We start from the raw sequence: 17,342 nt of genomic DNA on the forward strand, positions 1-17,342 counted from the left end.
AGACAACACAAAATCAGACATCCTGGGCACCAGGGAAGGTAAACAGGACGAAGCAAGGGGGCAGGTGAGTGACAGATGTGCACTCAAGTCTGGGGAAGAGAACGCTAGGTGCTCGGGAACCGAGACATTAATTATTCTGGGTGTATCCAGTAGGGCGTGAAACCTATCCTGCATCTCCTAACTCTATCATCTTCAGCTTTCTAGACTACATTTGGTTTTCGTTACTGCGTAATGTTAGCAGCAGAAACTAACTAGAAGATGGTCAACCACACTGAGCCAACCAGTCCTCCCCAACCACCGGGGATCGTGGCCAATTCTGGATGCAAGTTCAGCAATGTCTGAAATAGAGCAGTGGTTGAGCAGTCCTAACCTGGAAATCCAAAGCTCCTGAACATGAAGCATGAACTCTTTCCTCTCTCCCACCAGTTCGGGGACACAAACCCAGGGCCTCGAAAATGTGAGCATTGTTTTACCACTGAGTTCTACCTGCCCCGCCTCCCTGACAACATATACACATCTTTAATTTGGGGACTTGGGGACTCCAGATGCTCAGCTTGTATTATATTTACTCAGTTAAAATTCGTTACATCAAAATTCATTTACTGACTTAGAGCTCAGTTGTTAAACCTAAAGATTATCTGCACCGTATTAAACGAGGAGAACTTGAAAATTCCTGTGCAGTGAAGAAAGCAAGTGACTGACCGCCTTCAGTTCCTGCATGAGCTCTGGGGGCCATGAGTCCTGCTGTCTGAGTGAAGCCCTCATCCATTTTCCTCTCTGTGCCCCCAGCCCAGCATGTCAGGAAGATTACTATAACCAGGTTGGGACAAGAGCCCACCTGCTTAGGAAGCAGGCCCACACAGGCAGGGCAGTGTGGGACTAGGGCTCTGCTCCCCAGGCCATGTCTGCTCTCTGTGGTCACTGTCATTCTGGATGATTCAGGGCCCAAAAAAGAGAACGGAGATGTCATTTTAGTGAAAACGTTCTAAAGGGAAAGAGCAGTTCTCAAGAATAAAGTAGAAAATAGAAGACAAGGAGCTATTTGGAAAGAGAGAAAGAGAGAGAGAGAGAGAGAGAGAGAGAGAGAGAGAGAGAGAGGGAGGGAGGGAGGGAGGGAGGGAGGGAGGGAGGGAGGGAGGGAGAAAGGAAGGAAGGAAGGAAGGAAGGAAGGAAGGAAGGAAGGAAGGAAGGAAGGAAGGAAGGAAGGAAGGAAGGAAAGAAAGAAAAGAAAAGAAAAGAAAAGAAAAGAAAAGAAAAGAAAAGAAAAGAAAAGAAAAGAAAAGAAAAGAAAAGAAAAGATCAATGTACAGTGGCTAGCAGCCCCAGCTTACAAAGAGAATCTGAGTTCTAGTCTAGGTAGGCCTGTCAATGGGCTGACCTTGGACAAATCACTTGGCTTTTCTAAGCCTCCATTATCTCATGTGAACACTGAATTCTGCTCCCCTGAATGATTATGAAGCTGAAGACTACATGAGCAGTCAGCACAGTATCTGGTCTCTGATATCTGCACTCAGTGAATGGTAGACACAAAGGATCAACAGACCGAAGTGCTCGATGCGCCTCACTGCTGGAGGAAAACAGTATAAACCTCTGTTTTCTTTCTTTCAGTCCATCGAAAACAGAGTAAACGCGCAAATATTCTTACAAAATCCTAACGCGTATTTTCTGAGATTACAGGTTTTTAAGGAATTACAGATAAAGGTGAACAACATCACCGAACTTATTACATTTAAGATATAAATGGAAAGGCTCACGTTGGTCCTGACCAGGAAGCTTCCTCCCCGCTGGCTAGCTTCCACAGTACCTGAAGGTGCTCTGCAGGCTGCTAAGGGGGGGGGGGGGGGGGGAGCCATCAACGGTTTTACCCAGCTATGAAGGCTGCGGCGACAATGAATGCCACGGCAAGATACGCATGCCCACAGGTGCCGTGGGGTCACAAACGTTATAACCAACTGTTCTCTGCTGAATTTAAGGAGAGATCCACGGGGCAAAGAGGAGAGAACCGTATACCTTGTACTGTAAACCTGACAAGAACCCACGGATGGGGGGACTCATGGGCCCGGGGAAGAACCTACCATTTTGCTAAGTGGTCCCAGCATCAGCCCGCCCTCTAACTGGTATCTCTACACCCACTGATTAGTGCCATTCTCGGACCTCTTGTGAGAAGTTTCTTTGTGTTGTGGATGGTGACTGGTAGGTAGGTAGGTAACACAGAAACTCAAGCTGGTCAAAGTGCAGACAAGTGTTTGTGGAGTGTTCAACCACAAACGGAACATCTCCTCACACACCCTCCCACCAAGGCTCAGGGGCCACCATGGAAGAAGAGGAAGACAGATTAGAAATCAAAGTGCCGGAAGGAATGGGGTGAAACGGTGTCTTCTGGACACGAGGGGACTGCTGACATTTGTGAATTCACAGCAGCTGGGGTTGCCTGCAGAAGATCAAGCCCATCCCCACCCTCAGCTGAGGACCTGGTGTCAGCTGATGGCTTCTTGGGGAGGGAAAGTCAGTTTTCTTTAAGAGTATGGCCTCTTGTGGGTTGACTATGCCCCAGTGTATGGCCTCATACCCATGAGCATATGGACCCCACCGGTTTCAGATATGTTATATATATATGGACACCAAGTTGGGGAGTATACTCGAGAGGAGTTGGGGGAGAAATGTGAGGGAGATGAATATGACCCAAAAACATTGTAAGGAGATAGGAAAACCTCAAAGAATTAATAAAATATTTGTCCAAAAAGATATACTTGGAACACAGAATACTACAAAGCAATTTTAAGCCATCTGCAAATTCACTTCTAGAAACTGCATGCCACTATCAGCAAGCACGTCCTTACCCACTGTGCCTTCCCGCTACCTACACTCCAAGGTTTGTACAAATGAACAGCACTGCTTTTTATCACTGGAGGGAAATCAGCCTTGCAAAAACTAAAGTTTGTCGAGATGTTGGTAAGTTAGTAATTTTGTTACATCCTAGTGTCAAAAGAAAGCCTAGATTTTCCATAGTGAATAAATAGTCCCAGAAACCAGAACTCAAATGAAAAAAATCCCCATCAAATCAAAGAATGGCTTCTCTGTGACAACAGGGTCCTACATCTTTAAGCATTTACCAACAGGCCATCACCATGAGCACTATTTTTCTGCACATTTGGTTTTGAAGATGGTAGCATATTAATGAACCACTGTACTTGGGTAGCATTTAGCTCTAGAAAAAGAATATCTCCATTTCCATGAGAACTTAGGGGAGACGTGTCAGCCATAACTGCTGTTAGGCATTTAAAACAAAACAGAAAACTACCTGAAAACCACAGGCGGCCTTCCGTTCTTATGTTTCACGAAGATGCCGTCAAGACAAGCTCCGATGGATATGTCGGTTCCTTGGCTATCCTAACAGGAGAGAACAGGGGGAAACCCTCAGGAAACAGGTGCATGAGGACAAACGTATCCACGGCATTGAACTTGCTTCCCAGATAGACAACCTGCAGGGCAGCCACTCAGAGACACAGCAGTCAGAATGGTGCACACGCACCTCACTGGTAAGCATGGAGACAGGAGGGGTCTGCTCTCTTTCTAAAACATGCTTTTATTATTACATGCACTTATTTACTTTGTACGTAGATGCACACATGTCACAGTGCACATGTAGACATCAGAGGACAGAGACTGTGGGAGTTGGTCCTCTCTTTCTACCATGGGAATCCCAGGATCAACCTCAGGTCATCAGGCTTGGTGGTAAGTGCCTTAACCCTCCGAGCCAAGTTTAGACTCTTAAGAACCCCACCAAAGCACAAATTACAACACAGGATTGTGTCTTACTACAAACTTCTGGTCAAAAAGACCTCAGCCATGCTATTTTCTCAAATACCTAAGTGTCATATTCATTCGTTCCCCTGTCTCCCCCCATCCACCCTGGCTTTTTTTGTTAAACAGGACCTCACTCTGTTTCCTATTCTATTTTCAAATGATTCCCTTATCTCGGCCAGCAGAGTAGCTGCAAGTGCAGGTACGCAGAGCCATGGCCAGCTTACTGAGCTTAACTTTAGGTAGTCATACTTACCTTGGCAGGGTAGCTCTCCTCTCCATAGCCATCCATTCTCTCCACTTCCTGCATGTACAGCATTTCAGCTTCAGGAGCTGTTAGCCCTCTGCAACCCAAGAGATGTTAGTGAGATTGCTCCCAAATCTAAACTTTTAAAAGAATGCTTTTTTAAAAAAGCTTTACATCACTTTGGAACAGGGCACTCTAAACATTTCCAGCTGTAAGCATCTGTAATTGGTTATACAGATCCTCTAATACTTATCAAAAGCTGGCTCGCTATGAAGCACTGTGCTGAGTGCAGAGCGCAAGTATATACAACCTAAGGCTTTGGGCAGCAGGAGGACAAGCAAGGGATGAAGCGGCTCCCAAGACACCTTCACGGCAAATCCAGGTGTTCTTACCTACTAAACTGGCAAGCGGTTGCTTAATTACCCTAAAATATCAGGAAATAGTGAGAATGTTGGTCTAAAAACCAGTGGTGGGGCTGGAGAGATGGATCCGTGGTTAAGAGCACTGGCTGCTCTTCCAGAAAACCCGGGTTAGGTTCCCAGGAAATCTGATGCCCACTTCTGACCTCCACAGGCAAGCACATGATACACATACATACATGCAGGCAAAACACTCATACATACAAAATAAAATGAATAAATCTAAAATAATGTTTCTAAAGACTAAATGATGAATGTAAGAAATCAGGGCAGGAAGAGTCTAGATGTAAACCCCTTTTAGTTCAGATGACTGGAGCCCTAGAAAGATATGAGGAAGGAAGGGCACTCAAATGCATGGCCTCACCTCTCCAGCCTCGTCCCATGTGCCCAAGGTACCTCACACTGCAACCACCCCTGACTCTCTACATTTCTTTGAATATACTGTATTCCTCGCACTTCTGAACCTTTCTGCATGTAGATGCCTCTATTCATATACCTATCATCCACACATGGGCCTGGCGATCACGAGTGTCCTCAGCGCTCAGTGTCTGTATCATTCTTCCTGTCAGATTTTGGGTCTCCCCAGTGCCCACCCCTGTCCCATACAGTTCTAACACATTCCGTCTACATTCTCCTCCACTTCACCCATTATTCTGTTACTAACTACTCACACAGTAGTGCTACCTTGCCTAAGACTGCTGGGAATACATTCTTGGAAGGGAGAGAATTATTCTATTTATCTTTAAGCCAAACCATCCAATATTCTGCCTCATGAGGACAGAAAGTACTTAGAGGTTCCTATGTCCTATTATTTCAATAAAAGTACAAATGAATGAAGTAAAGTGACAAAAGGCAGGAGAGCTCGTGCCTGAGGGATCAGGTGCACTAGAGGAAAAAAAATGCTTCACGTGGACATAGAGGTAAAAGGGTAGGATTAGCAACTCACGGAGATTGAGGAAATACCCATGAGCACTTGGGAAGGAATGCAGGAAGAGATGAGAGGATGATAGCTTCCAAAGGTTACTCTGTTGCAGTCAGCAGGGTCAGAGAGAGACTACAGGCAAAGACTGTAGGTTCCAACTAGACATATCTACTTTCAATCACTTCTACCATACATCAAGAATGACTCAGGTCTCTGCTGTATGGTAAAAGTGATCGAAAGTAGATCGAGACCTGAGTCATTCTGAGTTTAGTTTCCTTCATCTCTGAGATGGAGGTAATGTTCTCCTTAAAGAATTCTGGAGCTATGGGAACATAACTATATACAGTATCTGGAACACTGTGTACTGGCTTAGAGTATGATCTAGCATCTCAGGAGATTTTTACAGTCAACAGGGAACCGCTGTCAAAGAAAGTCAACCAGGACCAGCATAGACAAGTACAGGCAACAGACATGAACTCTCATCATTGCTCCCCCGAGGACAGAAACGCTGCTTCAGAAAGCATAGTGGGGAGCAATGGTCATCATGATGTACGCCTCTAATCCGAGCACTCGGGAGGCAGAGGCAGCAAGATAGCAAGTTTGAGGCCAACCTGGTTCTCAAAAATCTCAAGGGCAGAGGATATAACGCAGTGGTGAAGTGTCTGCCTACCATGTACAAGGCCCTGAGTTCAAACAATAGCACCATTTTAAAAAAAGAAAGACAGACAGAAGGACAGAAAGAGAAAGGGAGGGAGGGAGGGAGTGAGGGAGGGAGGGAGGGAGGGAGGGAGGAAGGAAGGAAGGAAGGAAGGAAGGAAGGAAGGAAGGAAGGAAGGAAGGAAGGAAGGAAGGAAGGAAAAGACGAAAGAGCACCTGGAGGGCTGAATGAATTGTAAAAGACAAACTTCCGTGATCATGCACTAGTTTATACAGTTCTAGTTACCATTACACTTTTAATCTATGGAGCGATGAACTGGGACCTTAAGGACCGACTGCTTTCAAGACTCTCCCTTTCCTCATTGGTAAAATGGCTAATAACTGAAATGATGGGGATGAAGGTACTTAGAACAGCATTCGGCATACAGTGAATGTCACTATAAGACAGCAAACAAGCTGCAGCCAAGTGTAATGTGCAAAGCATGCTTCAAATTCAAGCAGCCATCAATTGGGTGTCTTTTTCCTAGTGTTACCTGTACTTCTGATGGAGCAAGGCCACCTTTTGGGTTGCTTCTTCCAGCACTTTTTCATCCTGTAGCCAGCCCTGAAGGAAAGACACAGCAGTAAGCACGTTGCATGTGTTAAGAGTGAACCGTTCGTTCACTTCGGCCAAGATTCTGAACGGTACTGAAGTCGGGGATCTCTGCTTCTCTACAGAGTCACGATGCATCTAATGAATTACGTGACTTGCTCAGGAGCCCAAAGATTTGCCCTGCCTTCCCAGCTCCTTCCGGGGGAAGTTGCCGCTGAGTTTTAAGGTTGGTAACACCCATCAGCCAGTTCTGAGCTCAGCGCTAACCCACTCACTCGGGAGAACATTCCACCCTCCTCGGCTGTTTCGGTGAGGTGTTTGCATCATTTCTTCAACAGTAACTTCAGAAAGTAGAAGGCAGGGTTTTCAACACTAAGGACAAGCCAAGTTCATTCCAACATTAACTTTGTGATTATCCAAACCCAAAAACAACTCTCCTTAGACACATAATCAAAGGAAAGGATGTCTTTAGGCACAGCACAGTAAGCAACACCTTGCTTTTTTTGTTTTGTTTTGTTTTTTTGGTTTTTTGAGACAGGGTTTCACTATGTAGCTCTGGCCCCTGGCTATCCTGGAACTCACTCCATAGACCAGGCTGGTCTCAAACTCACAGAGATCTGCCTACCTCTGCCTCCCAAGTGCTGGAATTAAAATCATGCACCACCACTGCCTGGCCTAACTAACACCCTTCTGTTCTGTGAATTTACAAAGACCGAGAAGACTACGACAGGGGAAGACTGGCTCACAGGACGCTGACAAGAGGGACTAGTGCTGTTTAGAACATCTACCATGTGGACATTCAGGGACTGCAACGCATATAGGGATAAACCATGTAAAAAAAGACCCAGTGCCAAAAGAAGTCTTACCACAGGGAGCAAGGCAAATTTCTGAAGAAAGTCTTGGGATTCATATTGATCAAAGTCACCAAAATCAGCTATACAAAATGATAAACAAAATGCACATGTTGATTACATTGAATTTTCACAACAACACATTTGCACAACAAAAATCATAAGTAATATGGATGACATGCTTATGATTCTTATGTGTCTTGGCTTGGGAAAATGTCCATGAAGTGAGACGTGGCCGCCCTGTGTGTGACATGTGCTTCTGTGCAGGTGTCAGGAGGAAATGAGTGGGGAAAGGGAATGGGCCCTGGGAATGCTCATGTTCAGGCCACACATAAGGAATGGCACACCATGGTGTCAGACGTTTATTTATCTCAGGATGACAGGTGTCCATGCCTGCTAGTATCTGCAAGAATTGTATCATTTTGTCTTTCTTTTGTGTTTTGTTTGTTTCGTTTGAAGACATGGTCCCACTGTGTAGCCTTGACTGGCCTGGAACTATCTATGTGAAACAGGCTGGCCTTGAACTCACATGGATCTGCTTCCTTGCTAGGATTAAAGGTATATGCCATCCAGTCTAGCTTATTTTTTCTTTTGATTAATTCTAATTCCATGGTTAAATGCTATTTACCACTTGCAATAATGCACCAGCAGAAATTTCCCCAGAGCATAGATATACACATAGATATATAAATAGACATGTACAATGTTGAATGAATTAAGAACATTTATTAAATACAAACCACTACTATTATGAGTGATGATGCTCTATAATCTAGAATAGTTATTTGAGAAATCAAAAAAATGGGATAAACTTGAAATAAAAAAAAAAAAGTAGTTTCATGAACCTCACTGACAGAAAGATCTTTCCTCCAAAAACCTTAGGATCAAATCAAGTCTTGGAGTGAAATTAACACTTAGCATGTTAAATTCTTTGACTTTTCTATACAAACATACAATTGACATGTTACATAATTAATCTTTCAGAAATGTCTACAAGTCTCACATTTCATTGAAATAATCCAAATTGTCTTTCTAGAATAAAGCCCCAGCTAATAGCATAATATTCCACTAATATATAAATACCATAACAATTCATATAAAAAATCAGTTACATTCAGAATCCTTTACTGTTTTTGTTTTAACACACGTCGTAATCTGATAAAATTATCACTTCCCACTCACCGCTTACCTTGAACAGCTAAGCCAGCTAGCTGAATGGCTTGTTCTAGTGTACAGGGAAGGTTTCCTTCCAAAATGTCTTTCTTCAGCTGCAGGTAATACTGATACCTATGTGAAAGCATGAGTTTATGAAATCAATATCACTATAATCTGACCAAGACACAGTGCACTTTTTACCACAGTTTAGTAGAGGAACATACACTGTCAAACAAAACTGTAACCCTAGATGCTTCCAAAAATGAAAAGAATGCCACGATAACATAAGCGCATCATCTAATCTGTTTAATGAGATGAAATTTATCCCTTGCTTTAATTATGTCAAAGCTAAAACCAGGGACCAGGGATGTGTCTCTGGGGTAAACATTTGCTTAGAATGTGTGAGCCTGGCTTGATCTCCAGCAAGCCCCACACCCGTCAGAAAAAGCCACAGTTAAAGTCACCTATAGGACAACTCACCACCTGTCACTCACCCTGCAGAACAGTCCTGGGTTTTTTTATACTTCTTTATGGTATCTGTATAGTTCTTCATAATTCTTTAAAGCTATCTGTTCTTTACAGTAAGGAAAGCGCACACTCAAGGACCAATCTTTACTCTTAAACTTCATTTGTAAGTTGGTGATTTAAGACTTCAGTTAAATAAAAACTTCACTAGCCCTGGAAAGTAAACTTAAGCTATTTCATTAAGTTTTTAAATGAGTAATCCTAAAAAGAGTGACTTCTAGAAGTCCTTCTTAGCATTCCATAACATAGGGCTACTTTGTCTGCCCCCTTAGTGCCAAGCGCACCTAGGTGTAAACTCCAGCTCTCCAGGTTAGGACTCTGCATGACTTTGGGTAAGTCACAGTTTGTAGCTTCACATGCTGTTACCAATAAAATGAAGACGCAACCATCCCTTCACCGGGCCAACCATATCCAAGTGGCATGTAGAAAGCTGTTAACAGCACCAGACACGTGCTGACACTGAGGCAGCAGCTGTGGTTATCAGAATGCTTTCAATTAGTCAGCAATGCTTCATCACATCATTTTTCCATTCGGATAAAGCTCCAGAGTAAAACGTAATGCTTCCTTTTATTCCTGTGCTAGGGCCTGCCACTGCTACATCCACAACATCATTCTGGACACTGGAGACAGTGTTAGATTTGGCCCAGTGTCTCTGCCAGTGCAGTTTATGATGCCACCTCAACCTGAGTCTCTCTAGGTTTGGTGCCTTTGAGCAGTCCAAGCGTAGAGCATATATGAATTCTCCAGAATCCATACATATTCTTGTGTAACCCTTTTAGCTAGGCTTTAAGTCTGCTCTTTGTTACCAAATGGCCTGACCAACACACCATCCATTCAAATAAAAAGAATTTAGATCCGGCCTTCCCCTTCTATCCTCTAGCAGATATCACAGGTTTCCAGCAATCAGTGAAATAGAATGCTTGTAACTCAGGGTGTCAGAGGAGGAAACCAGCAACTTTCTATAAGGCTTCCAAAACCAAAAGAGATTGTATTCAGGGAGGTATATCTAGCAGGAATGCTCCACATACTCCATTATCATCATTCTAGACTCTTTCCTTATATCAAACAGAAACCCTGGAATGCAACATCCATGGACCAAATTAACTTGGGCTTCCAATACAACCTTTTCTTACCTTAGCTTTGAATGGGTTTTATTATGAGAGCCAATTCTTTCACGTATGCTGTAAATTGTTCATTGCTAGCTCAATAACCTTTGCATAAAGTCCCATGTGAACGTTTCCTTGTAAATGACATACCAGGGCAGTGCCACAGTATGCTCCAGAGTGGTGAGGCAAGATAAGCCTCTTTCCATTAAAATGTATACAGGCTGTAACACTATTGTAATAAGTAACAAAAAAATGGACTCGTGTAGTCATCAATGAGGTTACACATGATCAATTCGTGGATTTGTAAGAATTCAATCTATTCAGTCATTATTCTCAAAATTTCCTATCTTTTGCAAAAAAAAAAAAAAAGTTCCTATAAGTTCCCATCATGTGGGTGACAGTTTTCTGCTACCTTATGGCTGCATTTTTCTGACAAGTCCTCATGTTTATGAATCAGATTTTTGTTCTCTGCCTTTTTTCCTAAAGTACTTGTGAATGTTTTTTTGGGGGGTGGGGTAGAGTGTGTCTTTGGTGCAGGGGGACTAAACCCAGAGTGTCACATATGCCAGGCAAGTGCTTTACCACTCAACTGCATCTCCAGCCCTGACCTGAGTGGGTTTTTTTTTTTTTTGTGATATATATTTTTTATTTTACAATACCATTCAGTTCTACATATCAGCCATGGGTTCCCCTATTCTCCCCCCTCCCACGCCCTCCCCTTACCCCCAGCCCACCCTCCATTCCCACCTCCTCCAGGACAAGTCCTCCCCCGAGGACTGTGATCGACTTGGTAAACTCAGTCCAGGGAGGTCCAGTCCCTTCCTCTCAGACTGAGCCAAGTGTCCCTGCATAAGTTCCTGGTTTCAAACAGCCAACTCATGGAATGAGCACAGGACTTGGTCCCACTGCCTAGATGCTTCCCAAACTGATCAAGCCAATCAACTGTCTCACCTATTCAGAGGGCCTGATCCAGCTGGGAGCCCCTCAGTCTTTGGTTCATAGTTCATGTGTTTCCATTCATTTGGCTATTTTTTTTTCAATAATTGAGTAAAACTGAAATTTATTATATGCCACAGTCGTCCTAGGGACCTCCATGCTATATATATATAGCCTCTATGGTTCTATGGGTTGTGGTCTGATTGTTCATTTTATATCTAGAATCCACCAATGAGTGAGTACATACCATAACTGTCTTTCTGGGTTTGGGTTACCTCACTCAGGATGATTTTTTCTAGTTCCGTCCATTTGCCTGCAAATTTCATGCTTTCATTGTTTTTCTCTGCTGAGTAGTACTCCATTGTGTATATGTACCACATTTTTTTCATCCATTCTTCCGTTGATGGGCATCTAGGTTGTTTCCAGGTTCTGGCTATTACAAATAGTGCTGCTATGAACATAGCTGAGCATGTATCTTTATGGTATGTATCAGCATTCTTTGGGTATATGCCCAAGAGTGGGATGGCTGGGTCTTGAGGTAGTTTGATTCCTAATTTTCTGAGAAACCGCCATACTGATTTCCATAGTGGTTGTACAAGTTTACATTCCCACCAACAGTGGAGGAGTGTTCCCTTTGCTCCACATCCTCTCCAACATTGGTTGTCATTGGTGTTTTTGATCTTAGCCATTCTAACAGGTGTAAGGTGGTATCTCAGAGTCGTTTTGATTTGCATTTCTCTGATGATTAAGGATGTTGAGCATTTCTTTAAATGTCTTTCAGCCATTTGTAGATCTTGTTTTGTGAATTCTCTGTTTAGCTCTTTAGCCCATTTTTTAATTGGACTGTTCAGTGCTTTGATGTCTAGTTTCTTGAGTTCTTTATATATTGTGGAGATCAATCCTCTGTCAGATGTGGGGTTGGTGAAGATCTTTTCCCAATCTGTTGGCTGTCTTTTTGTCTTATTGACTGTGTCTTTTGCCCTGCAAAAGCTTCTCAGTTTTGAGAGGTCCCATTTATTAATGGTTGTGCTCAGGGTCTGTGCTGTCGGTGTTTTATTTAGGAAATGGTCTCCAGTGCCAATGCGTTCAAGAGTGCTTCCTATCTTCTTTTCTATTAAGTTTAGTGTAACTGGATTTATGTTTAGGTCTTTGATCCACTTGGACTTGAGTTTTGTGCATGGTGACAGATATGGATCTATTTGTAATCTTTTACATATTGACATCCAGTTATGCCAGCACCATTTGTTGAAGATACTTTCTTTGTTCCATTGTATAGTTTTGGCTCCTTTGTCAAAAACCAGGTGTTCATATGTGCATGGATTAATGTCAGGGTCTTCAATTCGATTCCATTGGTCCGTATGTCGGTTTTTATACCAGTACCAAGCTGTTTTTATTACTATAGCTCTATAGTAGAGTTTGAGGTCCGGGATGGTGATGCCTCCAAGGGTTGCTTTATCGTATAGGATTCTTTTAGCTATCCTGGGTCTTTTGTTTTTCCATATAAAGTTGAGTATTTTTCTTTCCAAGTCTGTGAAGAATTGTATTGGGATTTTGATGGGGATTGCATTGAATCTGTAGATTGCTTTTGGTAAGATTGCCATTTTTACTATGTTAATCCTACCTATCCATGAGCATGGGAGATCCTTCCATTTTCTGATATCTTCTTCAATTTCTTTCTTTAGAGATTTAAAGTTCTTATCAAAAAGGTCTTTCACTTGTTTAGTTAGTGTTATCCCAAGGTATTTTATATTATTTGTGGCTATTGTAAAGGGTGATGTTTCTCTGACTTCTTTCTCAGCCCTTTTATCATTTGTGTATAGGAGGGCTACTGATTTTTTTGAGTTGATCTTGTATCCTGCCACTTTACTGAAGGAGTTTATCAGCTGTAGAAGTTCCCTGGTAGAGTTTTTGGGGTCACTTATGTATACTATCATATCATCTGCAAATAGTGAAAGTTTGACTTCTTCCTTGCCAATTTGTATCCCTTTGATCTCCTTTTGTTGTCTTATTGCTCTAGCTAGAACTTCTAGTACTATATTGAATAAATATGGGGAGAGTGGACAGCCTTGTCTTGTTCCTGAATTTAGTGGTATCGCTTTGAGTTTCTCTCCATTTAATTTGATGTTTGCTGTTGGCTTGCTATAAATTGCTTTTATTATGTTTAGAAATGTTCCTTGTATTCCTATTCTTTCTAAGACCTTTATCATGAAGGGGTGTTGGATTTTGTCAAAGGCTTTTTCAGCATCTAGGGAGATGATCATGTGGTTTTTTTCTTTCAGTTTGTTTATATGGTGTATTACATTGACTGATTTCCGTATGTTGAACCATCCTTGCATCCCTGGGATGAATCCTACTTGGTCGTGATGGATGATTGTTTTGATGTATTCTTGGATTCGGTTTGCCAATATTTTGTTGAGTATTTTTGCATCAATGTTCATGAGGGAGATTGGTCTGTAGTTCTCTTTCTTTGTTGCATCTTTGTGTGGTTTGGGTATCAGGGTAATTGTAGCCTCATAAAAAGAGTTTGGTAGTGTTCCTTCTGTTTCTATTGTGTGGAACACTTTGAAGAGGATTGGTATTAGTTCTTCTTTGAAAGTCAGGTAGAATTCTGCACTGAAACCATCTGGTCCTGGGCTTTTTTTAGTTGGGAGACTTTTGATGACTGTTTCTATTTCTTTAGGGGTTATTGGTCTATTTAAATGGTTTATCTGGTCTTGATTTAATTTTGGTATTTGGTATTTATCCAGAAAATTGTCCATTTCTTCCTGGTTTTCCATTTTTGTGGAGTACAGGTTTTTGAAGTATGATCTGATGATTCTCTGGATTTCCTCATTGTCTGTTGTTATGTCTCCCTTTTCATTTCTGATTTTGTGAATTTGGGTGTTCTCTCTTTGCCTTTTGGTTAATTTGGCTAGTGGTTTGTCTATCTTGTTGATTTTTTCAAAGAACCAACTCTTTGTTTCATTGATTTTTTGTATTGTTCTCTTGTTTTCTATTTCGTTGATTTCAGCCCTCAATTTGATTATTTCCTGGCGTCTATTTCTCCTGGGTGAGTTTGTTTCTTTTTGTTCTAGAGCTTTCAGTTGTGCTGTTAATTCATTGGTATGGGATTGCTCCATCTTCTTTATGTGTGCATTTAGAGCTATGAATTTTCCTCTTAGCACTGCTTTCATAGTGTCCCATAAGTTTGGGTATGTTGTACTTTCATTTTCATTGAATTCTAGGAACTCTTTAATTTCTGTCTTTATTTCTTCCTTGACCCATTGATGTTTCAGGTGGGTATTATTCAGTTTCCATGAGTTTGTGGGTTTTCTATAATTTTTGTTGTTATTGAGTTCTAACTTTAAGGCTTGGTGGTCTGATAAAATACAGGAGGTTATTCCAATTTTTTTGTATCTGTTGAGATTTGTTTTGTGTCCAAGCATGTGGTCAATTTTTGAGAAGGTTCCATGGGGTGCTGAGAAGAAGGTATATTCTTTTGTGTTAGGATGGAATATTCTGTAGATATCTATTAGGTCCATTTGAGTCATAACATCTGTTAGGTCCTTTATTTCTTTGTTAAGTTTCAGTCTGGTAGATCTATCTTTTGGTGAGAGTGGTGTGTTAAAATCTCCCACTACTAATGTGTGGGGTTTGATGTGTGTTTTAAACTTTAGTAGTGTTTCTTTTATGAATGTGGGTGCTTTTGTATTTGGAGCATAAATGTTTAGAATCGAGACTTCATCTTGGTGGATTTTTCCTGTGATGAATATGTAATGTCCATCCTGGTCTCTTTTGATTGATTTTAGTTTGAAGTCTATTTTATTAGATATTAGGATAGCTACACCAGCTTGTTTCTTAGGTCCATTTGCTTGGAAAACCTTTTCCCAGCCCTTTACTCGGAGGTAGTGTCTGTCTTTGGAGTTAAGGTGTGTTTCTTGTATGCAGCATATGGATGGGTCCTGTTTTCTAATCCATTCTGTTAGCCTGTGTCTTTTTATAGGTGAGTTGAGACCATTGATATTGATGGATATTAATGACCAGTGATTGTTAATTCCTGTTATTTTTTTGGTTGTGTTGTGTTGTCCTTCTGTGGTGTATGTTGGTGTAGGATTATCTATTGCTTGATTTTTCATGGATGTGTTTAGCTTCTTTGGGTTGAATTTTCCCTTCTAGTGCTTTCTGTAGGGCTGGGTTTGTGGACAGGTATTGATTAAATCTGGTTTTATCCTGGAATATTTTGTTTACTCCGCCTATGGTGATTAAGAGTTTTGCTGGGTATAATAGTCTGGGTTGGCATCCATGGTCTCTTAGTGTCTGCATGAGGTTTGTCCATGATCTTCTATCTTTCATAGTCTCTATTGAGTAGTCTGGTGTTATTCTGATGGGTTTGCCTTTATATGTTACTTGGTCCTTTTCCTTTGCAGCTCTTAATATTTTTTCTTTATTCTGTGTGTTTAGTGTTTTGATTATTATGTGGCGAGGGGACTTTTTTTTTTGGATCCAGCCTATTCGGTGTTCTGTAAGCTTCTTGTATCTTCATAGGTATTTCTTTCTTTAGGTTAGGAAAGTTTTCTTCTATGATTTTGTTGAATATATTTTCTGTGCCTTTGAGTTGGTATTCTTCTCCTTCTTCTATCCCTATTATTCTTAGGTTTGGTCTTTTCATGGTGTCCCAAATTTCCTGGACGTTTTGTGTTATGACTTTTTTGTCTTTATTGTTTTCTTTGACTGACGAATCTATTTTCTCTATCGTGTCTTCAGTGTCAGAGATTCTCTGTTCCATCTCTTGCAATCGGTTGGTTATGCTTGTTTCTGTAGTTCCTGTTCGTTTTGTCAGGATTTCTATTTCCAGCATTCCCTCAGCATGTGTTTTCTTTATTGTCTCAAATTCATTTTTCAGATCTTGGAATGTTTCTTTCATCTGTTTAATTGCTTTTTCTTGGCTTTCTTTGATTTCTTCCCATTTTTTGTTCGTTTTTTCTTCCATTTCTTTAAGGGAGTTTTTTATTTCCTCTTTAATGGAGTTTTTCATTTCCTCTTTAAGGGAAGTTTTTATTTCCTCTTTAAGGAAAGTTTTTATTTCCTCTTTAAGGTAGTTTTTCAATTCCTCTTTAAGGAAAGTTTTTATTTCCTCATTGAGGGAATGTTTTATTTCTTCTTTAAGGGCCTCTATCATCTTCTTAATGTCATTTTTAGGGTTGATTTCTTCTGTTTCTTCTGTCATGGTATGTTTAGGTCTTGCAGGTGTAGAATCACTAGGTTCTGATGTTGCCATATAGGTCTTTATGTTGTTGCCTGTATTTTTGCACTGGCGCCTACTCATCTCTTCCTCTGTGAGGTGCAGGTGGTGTCTGTGTCTGAGAGTGCCTCTCTTGTTCTGATTTTTAGTCTTGGTTTAGTAGGGGTTCTTGGTTAAATTGGTGCTTTTGGGCTATTTCTTCAGGGGCAGCTGATTTCGATCGGTGAATTATATACTTATGATTCTGGTGATCTGGTTTGGTGTCTGGGTAGCGCCTTCTTCTGTGTTCTCAGGTCACTTTTGTTCATTTGTCAACTCCTCAGCTGATCTTGTTTCTTCAGACTTTAAACTGTAGGCATCTGAGTCCTCTCCCAAATGGGTTTCAGCTGAGCAGGGTAGTCTCACCAACACCTCCAAGTTGTTGGGTTTCACAGGATCAGCAGCTGGGCCCTGGGTTGTCCTCAGACGGAGTGTTCAGATTCGTTCTGGTTCTGACCCACGGAGATAGCTTCTTCCCCAGATGTTGGGGTTAGGGGCGTCCCTGTTCCAAGCTGTGTCTGCTTGTCTCCGTCCCTGGGCCTGTTTACCTCTGCGGTCCGCCGCCGGGCCTGTATGTCCCTGTCAGCTGCCGCTGGGTCTGTCTGCCTCTGGGGGCCGCCACCGGGCCTGAATGTCCCTGTCGGCCGCTGCACGTCTACCTCAGCGGGCTGCCGCTGGGCCCGTCTTCCTCCACAGGCCGCCGCCACAGGCCTACCTGCGTCTGCTTGTCTTCGCCGCCGGGCCTGTCTACCTCTGTGGACCGCCGCTGGGCCTGAATGTCTCTGCCGGCTGCCGCCGGGCCTGAATATCTCTGTTGGCTGCCGCCGCTGGGCCCGTCTACCTCCGCGGGCCGCCGCCGCAGGCCTAC

The 17,342-nt window shown here is 42.1% G+C and overlaps 1 protein-coding gene across 1 annotated transcript in view; it reads right to left on the reverse strand.

The window, feature by feature from the left end:
* The window catches only part of Ptpn21 (protein tyrosine phosphatase non-receptor type 21), a 65,072-nt gene that overhangs the window by 25,188 nt on the left and 22,542 nt on the right, over positions 1 to 17,342 (reverse strand). Inside the window, exons 4-8 of the mRNA XM_042261031.2 lie at positions 8,682 to 8,779; positions 7,508 to 7,575; positions 6,583 to 6,653; positions 4,061 to 4,148; positions 3,302 to 3,390 (exon numbers count right to left, since the gene is read on the reverse strand). Coding sequence (XP_042116965.1) covers positions 3,302 to 3,390; positions 4,061 to 4,148; positions 6,583 to 6,653; positions 7,508 to 7,575; positions 8,682 to 8,779 — 414 coding nt within the window. The remainder of the gene's footprint in view (positions 1 to 3,301; positions 3,391 to 4,060; positions 4,149 to 6,582; positions 6,654 to 7,507; positions 7,576 to 8,681; positions 8,780 to 17,342) is intronic.

Source organism: Peromyscus maniculatus, chromosome 14 (genome assembly GCF_049852395.1).
Source record: "Peromyscus maniculatus bairdii isolate BWxNUB_F1_BW_parent chromosome 14, HU_Pman_BW_mat_3.1, whole genome shotgun sequence".
NCBI lineage: Eukaryota > Metazoa > Chordata > Mammalia > Rodentia > Cricetidae > Peromyscus > Peromyscus maniculatus.